At 34.6% G+C, this 18817-nt stretch overlaps 1 protein-coding gene across 1 annotated transcript in view; it reads left to right on the plus strand.

The window, feature by feature from the left end:
- The first annotated feature begins 2458 nt into the window (after positions 1–2458).
- Positions 2459–18817, plus strand: part of CNTN3 (contactin 3) — a 378875-nt gene continuing 362516 nt past the window's right edge. The window contains exon 1 of the mRNA XM_074198709.1: positions 2459–2573. Coding sequence (XP_074054810.1) covers positions 2519–2573 — 55 coding nt within the window. The 5' untranslated portion in view covers positions 2459–2518. The remainder of the gene's footprint in view (positions 2574–18817) is intronic.

The following is an 18817-nucleotide window of genomic DNA, read 5'->3' on the forward strand; positions in this document are numbered from 1 at the left end:
AAAGACTAATTTTGGTGTAAGAGAATGGAAAAAAGTAGACTTTAATACCCCTTTCCAAGAACTTTTTTTACACCAACCAGTAAATATTGGAATTTACAGAAGGAGACAGGCAAATTTCAGTCACATTACTGCCTAAAACTAATTCTCTGTTCCTCCATAGTTCGATCCCTAAGATAGTTAGAAAGTTCAAGGGCATGATGCTAATGGAGAATGAATTTAAGTTCATCATGAGTGAAATGTGCCTTGGCCACCAGGCTGTTCCTCCACCACAACTCTCTACTCCCCAAGTTTGAGTCTCAGACCTAGAATGATATCACTATTGATCATCTCCTCTATATCCCTTGACTTCCTTCAGGTCTTAATTAAAATCTCACTTTTTTTTGCCAGAAACCCTTACTAGTTCTCCTTAATCTCAGTGCCATCCCTCAGAGATTACCACTAATGTGAAAATCTTATTCATTCTACTTTGTACCAGAGTGAATTAAATACTGAGACTAGAGGCAGGGAGACTCACTACTGTCAGCTACTTAATAATTGTGTTACCATAGGCACATAACCTCTGTCTCAGTTTGCTAACTTGTGAAATGGGTCTAATGACATCAAACTTTCTCATGGTTGTTTTGGGATTAAAATAGCATAAAATTTTTAAAGTGCTTACCATAGTGTCAGGCACATAGTAGGCTCTTAATGAGTTAACTGACCTATCAGGGCTTTTCCTCATTGTTATTCACTTCCTCTAAGGACAAGAATTGTTTTAAGAGCATACATTAATTTTTCCCCCTTTTGTTAAAATAGCTATTTAAATTATTGAAAATAGTTAACATTGTAGAAAAATTTTTCACTAAATTGAAACAAAAAGGAAGCATTTATTTTGGAAATCATAGTAAGCCTAAGAAAGGAAAATGTATGCTGAAGCTTTAAGTTTCTCCTGATCATAATTTGCAGGGAGTGCTTTTTGCCTTTCCTTTTATGCCCACTGTTTATTATAGAGCCTGGAACAAATAACTAATAAATGCTTACTAAATGATGACTGATCAGAGCTGTGATTTTATTGGTAACTGATATAAGAAACTTTCAATGAGGAAATTCCCTCTACCTTTAAGAATCTTCACCTGCTCTGAAACTTTTAGTATAAGAGAATTGTTGGGATACTGAGAAATTAGATAAGCTGTTCAAGGTCACTCAGACAGCATGTGTCAGAGACTGGACTTGAAGCCAGGTCTTCCTGCCTTGGAGACTGGCTCATGCTCCACCAGAGAATTCTGCCTCTCTTGCATTCTATTTTTTCATTTTTACTACTTCATGAAACAATTAAAATATATTTATAAGTAATCCATAAAAATTCAAGAGATTTAGTGGCTTACATCCATCTATGAGTTAATAAATATAAAATTTTTTAAATCATTAATGTGCCATATACAAGCTAGCTATTCTTCTTGTTGTGATTGTCATTGTTCTTATCTAGTGCTTTAAGAGTTTCACACCTCTGTTTACTAGCATTAGCTCATTTGATCCCATTTTGATATTTTTTTTTTATTTTAAATTAGATCCTATAATTATACCTACATTACAGATGAGAAAACTGAGACTCTGAGCCTTTAAGAGATTTTCCAGGTCATCCAGCTTATAAGAGTCTGAAATAGTGTATAAATCTAGAATGCTGACTCTGAAATTAGGTCTTTCTTCACTATTCTGTGTCACTTTTGAATTCTTCCTTTTTCTTTCCTTTTTCAAGTACTATAGAAAATACTTAAAAATAGGCCATATTTATAAGAAATTTATGTGTTTTCTATAGTAGAAGGCGCTTAATAAATGTTTGTTGATGTTTTGATCTCTGGCTTCAAGTCTAGCTCTCTCTGTACCTTGGTATCTTTAAAATGGAGCCAAGTGAATGTGATTGATTCATTTATTTGACCCAATGAACATTGGTCACATTCGTATAAATATTTAAGATGATAGAGCCAATCATTCCTGGAATGTATTGACATTTCTGTTTTGAAATTAAGTTTAGAATTATAGTTCTTTACAACCAATTTATTTTTATGTCATGAATTCTTTCTTGGAGTAGGCCAGACATTCATGTATATTATTTGAATAGATATACTTGACATATGAGGTATCACCAAAATGAAATGAAATAGAATGTAATAAGTTTCACATAAAAATGAGTATATTCTTTTTGTGAGTATATTTATGTATCTCTGTTTCACATAACTGATTTTGGTATCCCTACAGCAAAATCGAACTGTTACATAATTTATCATTATAGTTTCTGGTCTGTTTTGATATGTAATTTATTTTAAAAATCTCTTATTTTGTTCAGGGAAGATTACTTCCCTTCAAAAATTTTGAGTGACTGTCAATCTATCTTTTTTTCCCCAAGAAGAGGAGTAGTGCCTATAATCTAAATTCTTTCTCTCTGTTTATATATTTTATAGATTAAAGGACTTACCTGAAGACAAAATATTCTCTTCATTGGAGACAAGACAAAAGCAGCTCTTGTTTTTGGCAATTAAAGATGATGCTGTCTTGGAAACAGTTGATCCTGCTTTCCTTTATTGGCTCTTTGAGAGGTAACAAGCTTTATTTTCTAACTATGCATTGAAACAGCATCTAGGTCAGGTTTCTAAATAATTTTCAGGGTTGTAGCAAAAGTTATTTACCTGGTGTAAATTTCTGAAAACTTATTAAGATTATTACATCTGTACATTTCCCTGATTTTAACGGTGATCATTCTAACATTCTAACATTTATAATGAGGACGAAAATTTAGTTCCTACTAGAATGAACATTCCCATATATGTGTTATGGGTTTTTAAATATCACTGTATAGATAGGTCTGACAAGTGGAATATTATGTATAAGTGATATGGGTAGAGACAATTGTGAATTCTTGAGGCAATTTATTATATTGTTAGGGATACTAAGCATTATGAAGACTTTTATTTAAATTTGTAGGCTTGGGCAGTGTTTACTATCACTGTCTTAATTCACCACTGAAGAAGGTCAACATATCATTTATACAATAGGTATTTATTTACCCAAGCCACTAGTTTCAGCCATATCTATGGAGGATGCATGTACAGACAGCTTCCAAACAGTCTGGTCACAATATGAATATTAATCAAAGGGATGATATCAGTAGTTGATTTTGATTGTTTGAATATGAAACATCTGTGAATCAAAACTATACCTGTCATTTTGGTCTAAAGATAAAAAAAAAGAATCAGTGAAGGGACTATAACAAACCTAAAAAATAAGTGATTAGTATTAGTTATGCTAGGTGTGGGCAGGACATCCAAGAAAAGCTTCAATCCAGATAATAATTTCCTGAAAGAAGAGAAGAATATTGATAGTTGGAGCTTGATGCAATTCTTTGTATGCTCTATGGATGAAAAATGTTGTGTAAAAAAATGAGGGCAGGACAAAGTAAAACAAAGTATGGGAGAATAGTCCAGAGAACCCAAAGAGTGGTGGTTGCATGATGTAATACCACAAAGGAACGAATAAGGAGACAGGGTTGTGCAATGGATAGTTAGTGGACCTCAGAGTCAAGAAAACTTCAATCCAAGGCTTGTTTGTGAACCTATTCTAGGAAACACAAGGAATCAAGGCAGGCATGGTGCAGTAGAATGATCTTTGAATTTTTAACCAGGGAACTGGTGTTTAAAAACCATCTACAGGAAGCCTACTTTTGTTTTTGTTATGTTTACATCAGAAACATTTATACCAAGGAGGAAAATTTAGGTCTTACTGTAATGCACCTCTCCATATATGTGTTCTGGGTTTCTAAATATCACTATATAGATAGGCTAGACAGTAGAATATTATGTAAAAATGATATGGGTAGAGCCATATCTACTTTAAATTCTGTGCACTTAATAATCCTCCCCACAATAAATACTCCCCATTCATCCCCAATAACATCAATGACCATTCTACCCCATTAAGGGTGTGCGAAACTTTTTCAAAATAAGAAGATAATATAGGAACATGTTTATTATTCCTCTTTGGCAATGTGTTCAATGCCTGTTGAGTTACCACTGCATATTCATGAACTGCAGTAAAATAAATATGACGCATCATAGCATAAATGACCTTTTTCAAAATCTGTCATCCTACTATCTGATACCCCATTATTGAGCAGATTTAAAGAAAAGAAAAAATAGATAGTAAATATATATAGTAAAAATATATAGTAAAACAAATCTTCACATTAATCATAACCAAAATCACTATGTTTCTTTCTGCATTTGAAATTCATCACCTTTCTGCAGGAAGTGAATATTGTGTTTCAACTTCATTCACTTGGACTTGTGGCTAGTCATTGCCTTGATGAATGTCCTAAAGTTCTCAAAGTTTTTTTTTCTCTATAATGATGCCATCATTGTCTAAAAACTATCCACCTAATTCTGTTCACTTCATTCTGAATCAGTTCAAAGAGGTCTTCTCAGTTTTCACTGAAACTGTACTTTTCTCAGTCTCTCTCTTTCCTCCTTAACCCCTACCCTTTCCCCTTTCTAGATTCCTGGTCATTTTTTTTCTTAATAGGTCTTGAATAAAGAATAAAATCTCTTTGGAGTTAGTTACTATATTTTTGCCTTTCTTTGTATCCCCCAGATTTTAGAACATTGCCTACTCCAAAGTTAGAATTTAAAAACTCCTTGATTAGGACAGTGTGACCTCACAATCTCACCATCCCTAAGTAAGATGAAGAGATTGGACTAGAATTTGTATATAAGGATCACATCCTGACTTATTTAGTTTTATTTTTTATATTATCTATGTTTTATCATATTTTTTATTTATTTTCCCAATGATATTTTAATCCCAGGTGACATCTGGGAGTGCTGTTGTGGTTTCATGGTGTCAGGGATTTGACACCTCCGAACTACATGACTGTGGGTTTCTTAAAGCTTTCAATCTGGAATTCTCTGGTCCCTTTAAAATCTCAGTGATCCACAGTACTTTCTAAGTTGATAAATTGTAGAACAGGTGTAAATCTGTATTGGTGAAAGGACTTTCCATATTAGGACTTAACTGTATCAATGAAATAACATAGCTGACTAAAACACATTTTTTAAAGAAAAGGATAAGAATCTAAGATAAAGTATTGTCAAGGAACCTAGACATTTATACAGTGGCCTCATTTTTTGGAAGAAGAAACTAAGTCCCAGTAGGTTCCGTGACCTGTCCAAAGGTGTATCCAAAGCAGCCCTGGGATTTCAGTCCAGCTCTTCTGTCCTCCAAGTCCAGTGGTCTTTCTACTTCATACAGTTGAGAATGACATTGAAAGCCTTGAATACATTCCACAGAGTAGAAAGAGTTTTGTCATAGATTGCTTTGTACATCTATATGATTTAATAATCAATATTTTGTCATGGGAAACAGAGAACATAGAGAACCAAATCAAAGAATATGATGCATTTTGTTTATTAGTACCATGATGGAAGAGAGGGGAGATGGCAAGTTTGGTTTTGGGGATAGGGAAAGGGTACATATCATAAGATCTTTTGTAGCGGGTTTATAATTCCAGTAAGTTACCAAGATAGAATAATATCCATCACAGAATTGAAAATATCAAACTAGAGCACAGAGATAAAACTGTGGAATGAAAGTATTCCAAAATGGAAAGCTGTTCTTAAAGATAATTTAATAAGCTGCCTAATTTTGTCCTCTCCTTTCCCCTTGCTTTCCCCAGAGTTCCCCAACTAGTGGCCATCTTGCTTATCTTAAAGAAATTTACTGAGAGTTAGACTACTTCCTTGCAATAATCCCATTCTGCTTTTGGATCATTCAGTTGTGTTGTTAATAATGATAATAACAAAAATTATTATTATTATATATTTAAATAAATAACATACTTATACATATGATAAAATATAATATTAATAATATCAATTCTTGAAGGTTTGAAAAGCATTTTACAGATATCTCATTTTATCTTCACAGCAGTGCTTGGGAGCTAGTGCTTTTTAGGGGTGGCTAGGTGGCACAGTGGATAGAGCACTGGCCCTGTAGTTCAAATCCGGCCTCAGACACTTAATAATTGCCTAGCTGTGTGGCCTTGGGCAAGCCACTTAACCCAATTTGCCTTGCACAAACCTAAAAAAACCTAAAATAAAATAAACCCATTTTACATGTTATCAAAAGTACTGCTGGCAGATGTTAAGAAAGTTGCCCAGGGTGACATAGTATCCTCAGACATTGAAAATAACTGGGAATGCATTTGATATGATATATTCTAATTGTAGGTCCATCATTTTATTCACTGTAGGAATGTGAAAAAGATTTTCTCGACATTGAACCCAAACCTACATGTTGTAACTTCCCCCCATTGCTCTTGGTTTACATATTCACATAAACACATCCCTCCACCTACAATTCAAACTGGGCACAGAACTGAAAGACTCAATTTGGACTAATGATTTGATATTTCAGTAGATTTATGATCCCATCATTTATTGTAGCTCCAGGATCCCAACTGATCCTTGGACCATTGAATTCCAGATTCTCTGCCCCAACAGGAAGTATGTTTTTTTGCCTGGACAGTTAGCCTTACTGCTTCTCAATTATGCCATCAATAAAAGATGGACAAATTGAAATATTCACTCCAAATGTAAAGTTATATGAATTTGTGAATCAATATAATTTACATTCCTTGTGTTTCCTTTAAAAATTTACCTGTCAGAAAAAATATTAGTTTATTTTTTCAAAAGTCTCCTAAGGATCTCTCATCAAATTTAAGGTCATGAGACTAAAGATGCCAGACTTAATCAAAGTACAAAATAATTTTTAAAATTGTTTGTCAGTTCCTCTGAGATTCAGAAATGACTATGTGGGAGTGGCCAGTTTCAATTATTAGATAGAAATTCATATGTTTGAAAGTCTATTCATACCTGGTACAGAATTCTGAACTTTACGTTCAACTTTAAGCTTTCTACAGAAATGTAAAAGATTATATGTGGCACAAAATCAATAATAGATTATAGACTTTAACTGTGAACTTTACAAAGAAAGCTATTAGGAGATTTTTCCCTTTTGTTCCTCAGTCTGAGTCCTGAAAACATTTTGTTTGACCCCTACTGACTTAGCGGTGAACAATAATGGGTTAATCATTTCTGCTTGTACCTACAATATGGTATTCAAAATTATTATATATTCAGATATCATTGTACATATCAAATTTCTTGCTTCTTGGGGAGGTGGGGAGAGGAGAGAGAGAAAAAAATTGCAACTGAAAATCTTCGAAAAATGAATGATGAAAAGTAACTTTTCATGTTATTGGGGAAAAATAAAATACTATTGACAAAAAATTTATTGTTTCAAAATAAAAGGTAAGCTGTTAAAATAGCACTCTCTGAGCAGATAACAGGCACATTTTAAAAATCAAATGCAAGTTTTCTGTATAAACATTTCCAAAAAAAGAATTCTTTGTAAACATCAAAAACTGAAAACGATTCAAATGTTCAATAATGAACTGGTAAATAAACTATGGCACATTAATTCAATTAAAACATATAGGCTTGAGGCAGGCATTGAAAATGTGGAAACACCTTTATAGAAATGGGAAAAATCAGAAGAAAAAATAGAGTATATATTAAGTACAAGATATGATGGGGGAAATGGATGGATAAATAAAGAATAACAATGAACCCTTACAGCAAGATTTCAAAAATATTTTTCTATCATTGATGTCTTTTAAAGTCTGTTAAAAGTTTATTGTTGTTCAGTCATTTTAGTTATATACAACTCTTGGGATTTTCCTGGCAAAGATAGGGGGGTACTCTCGCCATTTCCTTCTCCAGGTCATTTTACAGATGAAGAAACTTGGGCAAACAGGTGAAGTGATTTGCCCAGCATCACACAGATAGTAATTATCTGAAGCCAAATGTGAGCTCAAGAAGAGGAGTCTTCCCTGCAGGTCCAGTGCTCTATCCTCTGTGCCATCTAGCTACCTTTGCAAAACTTTATGAATTCTGTCTCCAAATAAATATTTCCCAATGCATAAAATAAAATACGAAGACTAAGGAAACCAATCTTGAAATACAATTATCAAACTATTCTTGGAAAAAAGTCGAAGCTTAATTACTAACATTCATTTTGGAAGATGAAGATAAGTAATCTATGAAAAGTTTGACTAGATCTTTAAGCAGAATGAACATAAAAATATGGATTTTCCATGTTAAAGTGGGAATAGGTGATGAAGGTTGGAAAGTATAATTTTCCTCAAGGAATAAATGAGACCAAAGGCTTGTGATCTACAATAACAGATCATCTTCAGATGATGAATCCTTCACTCAAGAAGAGAGTAAAAATACTGTTGTGTCAAACATTGAGAAGCAAAAATTAAATCAGACTCAGAAAACTATCATACAGGAGATTTCAGCCAGATGAAGCCATCACTTCCAAATTCACTGTCGATCATTAGCTGCTCTGAGCAAAGGTCAAAGTAAACATAAATTTAGGAGAAATGAAAAAGTGAAAAAGACTCAGTAGATATTGGGATACCTCTGATCTTTGCTCTTTCCATGGTCTGCTGATGCCAAATGAATAAATCAGTCAATGCAAATATTTTTATTATGTAGAATTGTGTTAAGTTGCTATGGAATAGAGAAACAATATGAGATATTCCATGTTGGAAACTTATTTGGGATGACAATATATAAAGGGAAGTGGGGGAGATGGGAGGATATTTTGGTTAGGGAAGTCACAGAGTTCTTATATGGGGCAATTGGGCAGTATATTGTCATGACCATCCTAGAGGCCATGTTGATTTGATTGTGATTCTTAAAGGCTTTTACAGTAAGTGTCCATTGCCAGCAAATAGTCTTAGTGAGCTTTTGGATGAGAGTCAGCTAAGAAATTGGGGGAAAGGATAACAGAAAATACATTGAGCCTTTTGCCACTTCCTAGAGAAATGCCACAAGAAAGTAACTGAAAGGATCTAGAAATTGACTTAACTGCAAACTAGTGAACCCCTTTGCTCAGCAGGAAGACCCAGGAGTCAAAAGTGGCAATTGGTTTGAGGAGAAATTCCTTCCCTCCCTTCCCCCAAATCTTATGGATAAACAAGACAGAAGATCAGAGTCTGGAATCATGTCAAAAAAACAGTGAAAAGCAGTCAAAGAGAAAATGAGCCTCTTGAGAGCTTGACCTGAAAGTCAGTTAAGCCAGATCACCCTGAGAACATTTATTGATGAACTTGAAACAATGACATGGACAACAAATCCATAGGAAATGGGATAGGTCTACTGATGTTTTCACAATGATCTATTCTCATTAGTAAGGACAATGAGACCATCACATTCCATGTGCATCTTGGACAAGTGCTGTGCATAATGAACTCAGTCTAGAATTGATTACTTGTGAAAAGACTGAGTTGACTTTGCAAAACTGTACCATATTTTCAATGATCTCAGGTCATCTACCAATAACCACCCCCTGTCAAAATAACAGTAATAATAATAACAAAAATAACCACAAGAATATAATCTTTTTATACAATAATTCTTGTTTTGATGTTACACAAAAATGTATTATTAAATCCAACAATCTCAAGAGAATGAAAATATCAAGCAAACAAAAATAATGGAAAGACTCATTGTGAATAAAAATGCAGAAGGGCAGAGATACCATTAAATTTTGAAACTAAGCTAATAGCTAACCTGCAGGGAATCTTATCCATGACTTAGTGATCCCTGTTTCTATTTCAATGTAACATCATTTTTCTACACAAAACACCAGTATCTTTTTTTATGCAAAGATGCCCAAAAGACTCCATCATTGTTGTAAAAAAATTAAAAAAAAACAATTTTTTAAATGCTTATAGGAAAACATGGGGGGAAAAAGAGGGGTAAAAGATTTCCATAGGATGAGAAGAAGGGGTGAATTCTGATATGTGTATGTAGAAGATGTGAATGAACTGATAAAATCATTGGTTACTCAAAGTATCAACGTATTTCCTTTCTGAGAATGGAAATTTCGCAAGGAAATTACTGTCTTTTAATGAATTTCCACTTAGTGTTTTGTATACAGTAAGTGTTTAGTACAATATTGTTAATTGTAATTATCTTTCTGAGACAGACAGTGTAGGTATCATCTGCCCCATTAGGGATGAGAAGATTGAGATTAAGAAAAAGAAAATATGTCAGGAATACAGAAAAAGGGACAAATTCCTGTCCCCAAGGAGCTCAAGATCTCATGTTTCTAAATATTTAACAAGTAATGAACTTGTCCAGGCTTACAAAGATAGAAGTATATTTGGAAATGGAATCTTGACCTTCTGACTCCATTTCTAGTGTCCTTTTTTTGTTTTTAATCACATCTTAGAATTAACTTACTAGCCCTCCATATGTGAATATGCAGTAGAAAAACTCACTAGTGCATTGTTCATAACTTAATGTGTTATGCATTAAGTCCTGTGGAATCTTTTATTGTGTATATTTCCTTTTATTTAAAGATAATTTATTAATTTCTTCAAAAAACAGCTCCAATCTATTAAAACCTGTGTTATGGAAGCTCTTCACAAATATTGAATTAAACCTTAGTTATAACTTTGTTATAATTTAAACATTTGAGAAAGTTGCCATAACTCATTCAAATCACTGAATGTGTAGCAGAAATTTACTAAATTTTCTTTGCCCTAAGATAAGAATCCAGCTGAGTGTTATTAAGATCTCTTCAGTCACATCTGATATATGTTTCTGAATCTATATTGTCATTCTTCTTGAGGAAATGATTCGTTTCATTCTTTACTTTCTCCTTTTCGTTGATACAATCTCTATTGCTTTGAATGGTGCCCTAGACTTGCCAGCAACAAAATGGTCACTTTTCTAAGTTGGCTTCTTTTACCTGAGAGTTACATAAAAGTAATCTCAGTGTTTGGAGTGATATGACTTACTGCCCTGTGAAGAGACATAAAATAGCAGGGGCAGTGTTTAAGCAGGAGAGCATTGACTTTAGAGATGGAGAACCAGGACTCAAAATTGATCTCTGACACTACCTTTGTGACCTTGTTCAAGTTACTTGACTGTTGTAGACTTTAGTTTCCTGATCTATAAAATAAAGGAGTTGAAATATAGTCTTCGGGCTACCTAGAATTTGAATCTATGATCCTATCATGAGCTTGTAGAGAAAAATTTTAGGAAAGAAGGAATAGTTGTACCCTGACCATCCCTAGGGTACATACTGGCTGTTAGAATCCGGAAGGGACCTCAGAAGCCAGCTAGGAATGCCTCCCTTATTTTCTAGATAAGAAAACTTAGGCACAGAGATGTGAATGGACAAAATCTTGTCTAAAGGAGAATTTTAACCAATATCTTCTCGCTTTTTAATTTTAGAGGGATAGGGAGCAAGTATTTCTTAAATACATACTAGATACCAGTCCCTGGGCTGGAAAGATTTGGAAAGATGTTCTTACTCAATCTTCACAAACCTCACTTACCTTAGAAGGTGGTTTCTATAATTATAACCACATTACAGTTGAAGAAACTAATATATCTAGAAATTAGTAATTTGTCTGAAGTCTCACAGATAGTAGGTATCTGAAGTCAGATACAAACTCAGATCTTTCTGATTTTATGTTCCAAGCTCTATCCATTATGCTACCTAGTTGCAATCCAGACTTCAACCTCTTTAGATGAGCGTGTTTGTTATGATCTCAGAGAGACATTATGTTATCTGATTATGAGGAGATCCTGGGATAATTTACCTAGAGAACAGATAGTATGGGGAGGTCAGTGGTAGAAATCTTCAAGTATTTGAAGGATTTTTATTCATAAGAGGGATTAGCCTTGTTCTGCTTGGATTCAGGGGCCAAGTGTGAGAGAAAATGGATATATAGAAATGCAATGGATGTCCTCAGGTGGTCAATGATTCTTCTTTGATGGAGGTCTTCTAATGAAGGTTTCATTACACCTATCAGTCTAGTCATGGAGAAGAACGTATTTAGGTAGGGTTAGAAGAGAGCCTCAGAAATTATGCAAATCTGATTCTTTGAATCTGTGTTATTACCTTGACCATGTTACTGAAAGTACCATAGAAACTTCAAGAGTCTGACTATTCAGGAGTATGCATGTTGGATGTTTGGGAATCCTTGTGTTGATACTGAGCAAAAGTATGATTCATCGGTAACAAAGCGGTGAGGCAGTACTGGGATAGATAAATACAGAACGCAAGTAGTATGAGTGAGAATCAGTTCAGTACGAGCAGATTCGCTGGACAGGAGAGAAGAGAGTGTAAAGATAATAGCGTGAGTTTTAGGATAAGTTTGAATCTGGCCAGCCTTGAATGTATGTCTTTAATGATGTGAGGAGGGTTAGGCCAAGGAGGCTAGGTCCTTGTCCCTTCTTTTAAAATTATAAAACCTTATAGATAAACTAATAATAAATAGTCGTTGGAGTTGGTTTCATGCTACTTCTCTGAATGAGCTATTTGTTTTTAGTTCTTTCTATTTTGTTTTGTTTGTTTTTTGGAGAAATGAGCACCCAGAGGGAAAACAGGATGAACTAAGGCATGGAATATGTATAATTGTGAGTAAAAGTTTCACAATATAAGTGGTACTTATGCATGAGAAAAAATATAGATAAATAGATAGTAATTCACAATGTTAAAATTGATTTATAATAATTTTTCTTTGTCCTCCCCCCCTCCCACTTTGACTATAGAATATGCTTATGGGACAGCCGGCTGGGGTTACTAGAGAGTATATGGCAATAGGCCAGAATGAAACTAAATGAAACATGTGAACAGTGATATCGCTTCAATGACCTTGGCCTCAATTAGCACAATTTCCCTTAGCACCATCCCCTTTTCGTTTGGGTAAGCAGAACGTCATGTACAAGCTCATGGAGTTAAAGTCCAGGGACTCATTTCTACAAGAGTTGCCTATTAAGTGCTTACCTCCAGAGGGGGTTACCTGTGCTGCTCATAGGAGTGCTTAATTGCTGAATGTCACTTAGAAGTCTCCGAAGAAAGGAAGCAAAGGTTTTAATTAATGTCTGCCACAGATGTCCACTTCCCCCACCCCACCCCCAATTGTAATGAATACTAAAGACTGTTAAATCCCCAGGCAATACTGAAATGTCACTTTCCTTGAATATAATTATAATTATGAATCCTCTTTAGTTAAAAACCTTCAGAAAATCTTACTCTGCTGCATTATTGTGACATGAATTTGACCCTGACTTATTGAAGGCTATGCCATCCCAAGAATTGGTGGATTTTATGGGAAGGAAAGTCCTAAAAAATTATCCCCGAACCGCTGTGTCTGCTTGCTGAGAATTAACCTACCAAGATTGGAGAGGCTCACCAATTTTATTTTGGCCAGTGGGTGTCACATTTTATTAACCATGAACAACCATTATAACAAAAAAACAATTTTTAATGGCCTTCAATTCCAAATCTTTCCACTTCATCCTTGTTTATTCAGTGTCAATAATGGGGAAATAGGGAGTGGTGGAATAGAGGGCAAAAGGTGCTAGCAATAGCAAAGCTTTTAGATTCTCTATTCAGGCTCATTGAAATACCTAGTATGGAGATGTGAAATCTTTGTCCAACTGACCAACAAATTGGCATAATATTGAAATAACTGAAGCACAGTGATTTGACATTCTTGCAATAAATAAAGCTCGAAGAAAAAAAAAGAAGTTGGAGCTCAATGCATGGTTGACTCCCAGTTCTGCTTGGAAAGGTAAACAAATTAGTTGGGGGAGCTGGTTTCATTGAGTGCCCACAGGCAATAAGCAATATCATTTCATGGGACATTTGGCCATCTTGTCTTACAGTGCTTACTATGAGCATAAGCAAAAAAGACTAGCATGAAGATAATTGGAGCTTAGGTCCCAGAATCTGTTACCCAGTAGCAAATTGTAGACATTTTTTTTTTTACAAAGAATTTGACAAGAACCTCACCATATACCCTGATGATAGCCACACAAGGTGAAAAGTCCACTGGAAAATGTGGTTCTTGTTTAAGCAGACAAGTGTTTTCAGATTATTTGGAAATTTAAGGGCACTCCAATACAGTATTGAATAAAAATATAAGTTCATTAATAAACTACTCTGGAAAAGAATGATAGAAGTAATATTTGCTCACATATAATGAAATACAATGCATAAGTATTTATAGAAGCCACATTGGTTTTATGTACCTGACATTGATTATTTAATGGAATTGGGCTTCTTTACCACTTGAGACATAAAAAAGATTGATTAGGAGGACTTTGAATCAGAAGGTTTTTATTTGTTTGTTTAATTTTCAGTTCTGAATATTCTCCCTCCCTTCAGCCTCCCTCCCAAAGAGAAAAGAGAAAAACAATATAACACTATATTTAGATTTAGATATATGGTCATGTAAAACATTTCCATATCAGTCATGTGGTGAAAAAAAAGAAGAAAAGGAAATAAAATAGAGTAAAAATGTGCTTCAACCTGTCATCAAGAGTTCATTGATTCTGTCTCTGAAGGTATTATAGGTCATTTCATCATGAGTTCTTTGAATTTGTCATGAATTATTGATCAAATTAGCTAAGTCTTTCACAGTTAATTATTGTTCCTATATTGCTGTTACTGTATACATTGTTCTTCTGGTTCTGCTCCCTTCACTTGCCATCAGCTCATATATAAGACTTTACAAGTTTTGTTTTTTTGAAACCATCTTGCTCATCATCTCTTATAGCACAATAGTAATCCATAACAACTGTATAGCATGACTTGTTTAGCTATCATCCAATTGATAGACGTCCAATCAAATGCCAGTCATTCTCAACCATACATATTTTTGTATGGATGGATTCTTTTCTTTCTCTCTCTCTCTCTCTCATCTCTCTCTCTCTCTCTCTCCTCTCTCTCTCTCTCTCTCTCCTCTCTCTCTCTCTCTATATATATATATATATATATATGTATGTATGTATGTATATATACAGACTCAGTGATACTATTGCTGGTTCCAAAGGTTTGCAGAGTTTTATAGGCCTTTTGTCATAGTTTCAAATTGTTCTCCAGAATGTTCAGATCAGACCACAACTCCACTAATCCTGAATTAAAGTGCTTATTTTTTCTGTGAGTATGTCACAGGTTTTACTGGAACTCTTTCTGCCCTGTGGGGAACACTTTTCTGAAATAGAGTTACCATGGTGACTGAGGCAATAGCATTGTTTTCTAAGTTGGAATCTTTTTTTAACTTTGGAAATTATATTTTTTATCTCTTGTTATCAGTAAAGTTGGTTTATCTTGTGGTTCAAAAATACTTCATTGTATTCTAAACCTTAAGCTTGCATTACTAGATCAGCCAAGGTTAGACCTGGCTTAGAATAAAGTGGGAGAAAAAAGAGTTGTCAGTTTGATTTGACATATAATGAATGCCTCAATCCCAAGAGCATATATAGATATAGCTAATAGGAGGACCTTAGGTAGACATAAAAGAGAAAAAAAAAAGTGTCACTGTTTTTGTAATGATCTATCTTTCCTGCAAGTGAGAGTTGCACTCCTAACACCTCCACTCCTGATCTGCTATTTTCATGGATATAGAAATTGTGCTTGAAAACATAAAGTCAGGAAAAGCAATCAGACAAGAACAGAAATACCAAAGAAATCCATGTCGAAAGCAACACATCTTGGAAAGTATCAAGGGATTTGTTTTCATGAGATATCTTTAGGTAGAGCAGAAATTTAAGAAAATTAATTGGAAAAATTATAGATCAATTTAATCAATTGCTATTCGAAAAAAAGCAACTGAGAGGTCATCAACCTATTCAGGGAAGCTAGATGGCACAGTGGATAGAGCACTGGCCCTGGAGTCAGGAGGACCTGAGTTCATATCTGGCCTCAGATGCTTAATAATTGCCTAGATGTGTGGCCTTGGGCAAGCCACTTAACCCCACTGCCTTGTAAAAATCTAAAAAAAAATGACCAATCCATATTCCTACTTCTGTTTACTGTAGTTATAGAATTATATTAGTGTAGAAAATGATGTGGAAATATTTTTATTAGGCAGAACAGAAACTGCTTTGTTATTTAGAAACATTTAAGAGACAAGAGCTTGTTTGAGGTTTCAAAGCCATTCTGGGTCTACACCTGGACCTGGTCTTCCTAGCACTGAGACTGGCCCTTTCTCCACCATCAGTCACGGTCATTCCTTATCTTGATAAAAAGTTATGAGATTGATCAAAACAATGTGTCAAGGATATCCTTTATGAAAATATGGAAAAGAACAGGTAAACTTTTGTAGATTGTTCCCCATTGTAAACCGTATCTCCAAGGTCACACAACTGATTGAAAGATGCAGAGGATAGAAGTGCCCGTGATGATTATTGTTTCTTGATTACAACAAAACAAAAGAAAACAAAACACACAAAGAAAAACCCCATTTCATTCAGTAGAACAAAACTTAGCCTTATAGGCTCTTCTTCATCAATAAGATAAGATCATAAAAGCTTCTTGGATAAAAGCAGCCACAGGAAGAGCCTAGCTCAATAACCTTCTAATGATTAATGTCAATCAAAACATAAAATGGAAATACTTTTGCCCTCTACTCTCTAGAGAAGGTCCTGTGCCCTACTCCATGATAATGCAATGAAAGAACATTAATTAAGTGCATATCATATACCCATGATAAGTGCCGCAAATAAAAGTAGAAAGGAAAGTATCCTTTGCTCACATGGAGCTCACATTTTTAACCAGGGGAGATAACATATAGGGGCCAGTTCAGGACAACTGAAAATGTCTGGTAGTCTTAGGAAACAGGAACTGGGTTAGAGTTAGGGATGTCCTGATTGATACTTACTGTTATAAATTTTAGGACTAAACTATCTCTGAAAAAAACAAAGCAGGAATGTACCCAAAAGGCATAACAGAGATATATTACCTATACATAAAAATTGCCCTAAAGAATATCATTTGGAAAATGTATGAGAAAAGGAAGGTGGAAAATTATAAAAAGAATTACATAATGATATAAAGAGATCAATGAATAACAGGTGAACAGCTTGAAGGCTTCACAGTAACCTAACTCATTAAAAAAAATAGAATAAACCTAAAACCTAGACAACTAAGAGAGTACCTTTGAAACATTGGTGTAATCTTCTAGGGAAGATCTGCGAACAAGATGCATGGGATTAAATGGTAAAAATGAAATATAATATGAATTGATGTAGTAAACACTGATATCATAGTTTCTTATATTTAGAGTTTAAAAAGTCATCCAATTTAGCCTAATTTTTCTAGAGAAGGAAACTGAGACACTCGAAAGTTAAATGACTCAGCCAAGATCACACGCAAGGCAGTGAGGCAGAGACTCAGAATTCCAGTGTTCTTTCTCCTATACCTACATTGAGATTTCAGAGTGGCAGCATGGTGAAAAAGTAGACAATATCTCAATGTTCATTTATATTCATCATTCACTTTCTCCACAATTCATCATTACTATAAACTGCTAAATTACTATGCATATTTAAGTATGGAGTGACTATAATAGGTCCTTAAAGAATACATATGAAAATTGCCACCCTTCCATCTGGAGTGGGGTCCCACTATAGGCTCACTGTTACCTTGCCAAAACTGTCTATGTCATAGAAGAAATCAAGTGAGACCAGCAGATGACAAGTGGGAAGAAGAAAGAGTAGGGGAGGGCTTCACCTCCTACTAATGGTTCAGACTTACATGGGTAGAGAAAGCACATCACCCAATGGCAAAAATCAATCCCATGATGGGACTCAAACATCACAGGAAGTCGGTCCAGGAACATCTCTTCTCAGTAGGAAGTCCAGTTTTAGGACAACAAGGCGGCATATCTTTATTAGAGACTTAGGGAAAACATGGAACACTACCCATAACCCCAGCAAATCCTTGCTAACTATTGCCACTTAAATCATTTAACAAAATGTGAAAAGTGCTTCTGCTCAGAGTCCTTATTTTAGGTAACCAACAAACAGACTTCACCCAGGATGACATTATATTTTTAAAATGTATTTTTCAATTTCCATTTTTAAAGAAATCTTAGACTGTCATAACTAGAAGAAAGCTTAGAGGTAATCTAGGTCAGTTCACTCTGAAGGAAGAATTCCTTCTGTTGTTTCCCTGGAAAAAAATCATCTGAACTCTTGTTTAAACATCTCCAGCTATAGGGAGATTACTACTCCCAAAAGCAGTCCCTCCACACAAGGGAAATGTAAAATTATGATATTTGAATACTTCATTTTGTTTTATAAACACAGAAATAATTGTCCCTGATTCCCTGAAATTAACAGAAAATAAAAAAAAAAAGAGAGAGAAGATACTTTCCCCTTGTACCTGGATCTCTGATAAGAGAGTTTTCATCTAATCTTGTAACCAGGTCATCACATCTCTTCCTTGACCATATCCAAATTAAAACACTCCATGCCATTATACAAAATCTGATAGCCTTCCCACTTCCAACTCTAAGTGAAGCATTTAAAGAGAAGTTTTCACCTTAAATGTTGTCTTTTCTTATTTATATCTAAGCTCCTTGGAGGACTGGCAAGTGGCTTATATTGTATCACCAGCACAGTGTCTTTGGCTTGGGAGGGGTTTAACACATTTTTGTTTAACATTTATCTACATGGCTTAAAATTTCATTGTTAAAACCAGCAGGAAGACATTATTGTTATTAATATTTCTAAATTCAGTATCCACGACTTTCTGACTACTTCCATGTTCTTTAGCAGATTTTTATTGCTGTATTATATTTTTGTATCACCTACATTTTCAACTATCATTATCTTCTGACCTCTTTCCAGAGTCTCATCTATTACAAAAACATTCACCACAAAATACAAGTTCAGCAAAGTTAGCCATC

Source organism: Macrotis lagotis, chromosome 8 (assembly GCF_037893015.1).
Source record: "Macrotis lagotis isolate mMagLag1 chromosome 8, bilby.v1.9.chrom.fasta, whole genome shotgun sequence".
NCBI classification, from domain to species: domain Eukaryota; kingdom Metazoa; phylum Chordata; class Mammalia; order Peramelemorphia; family Peramelidae; genus Macrotis; species Macrotis lagotis.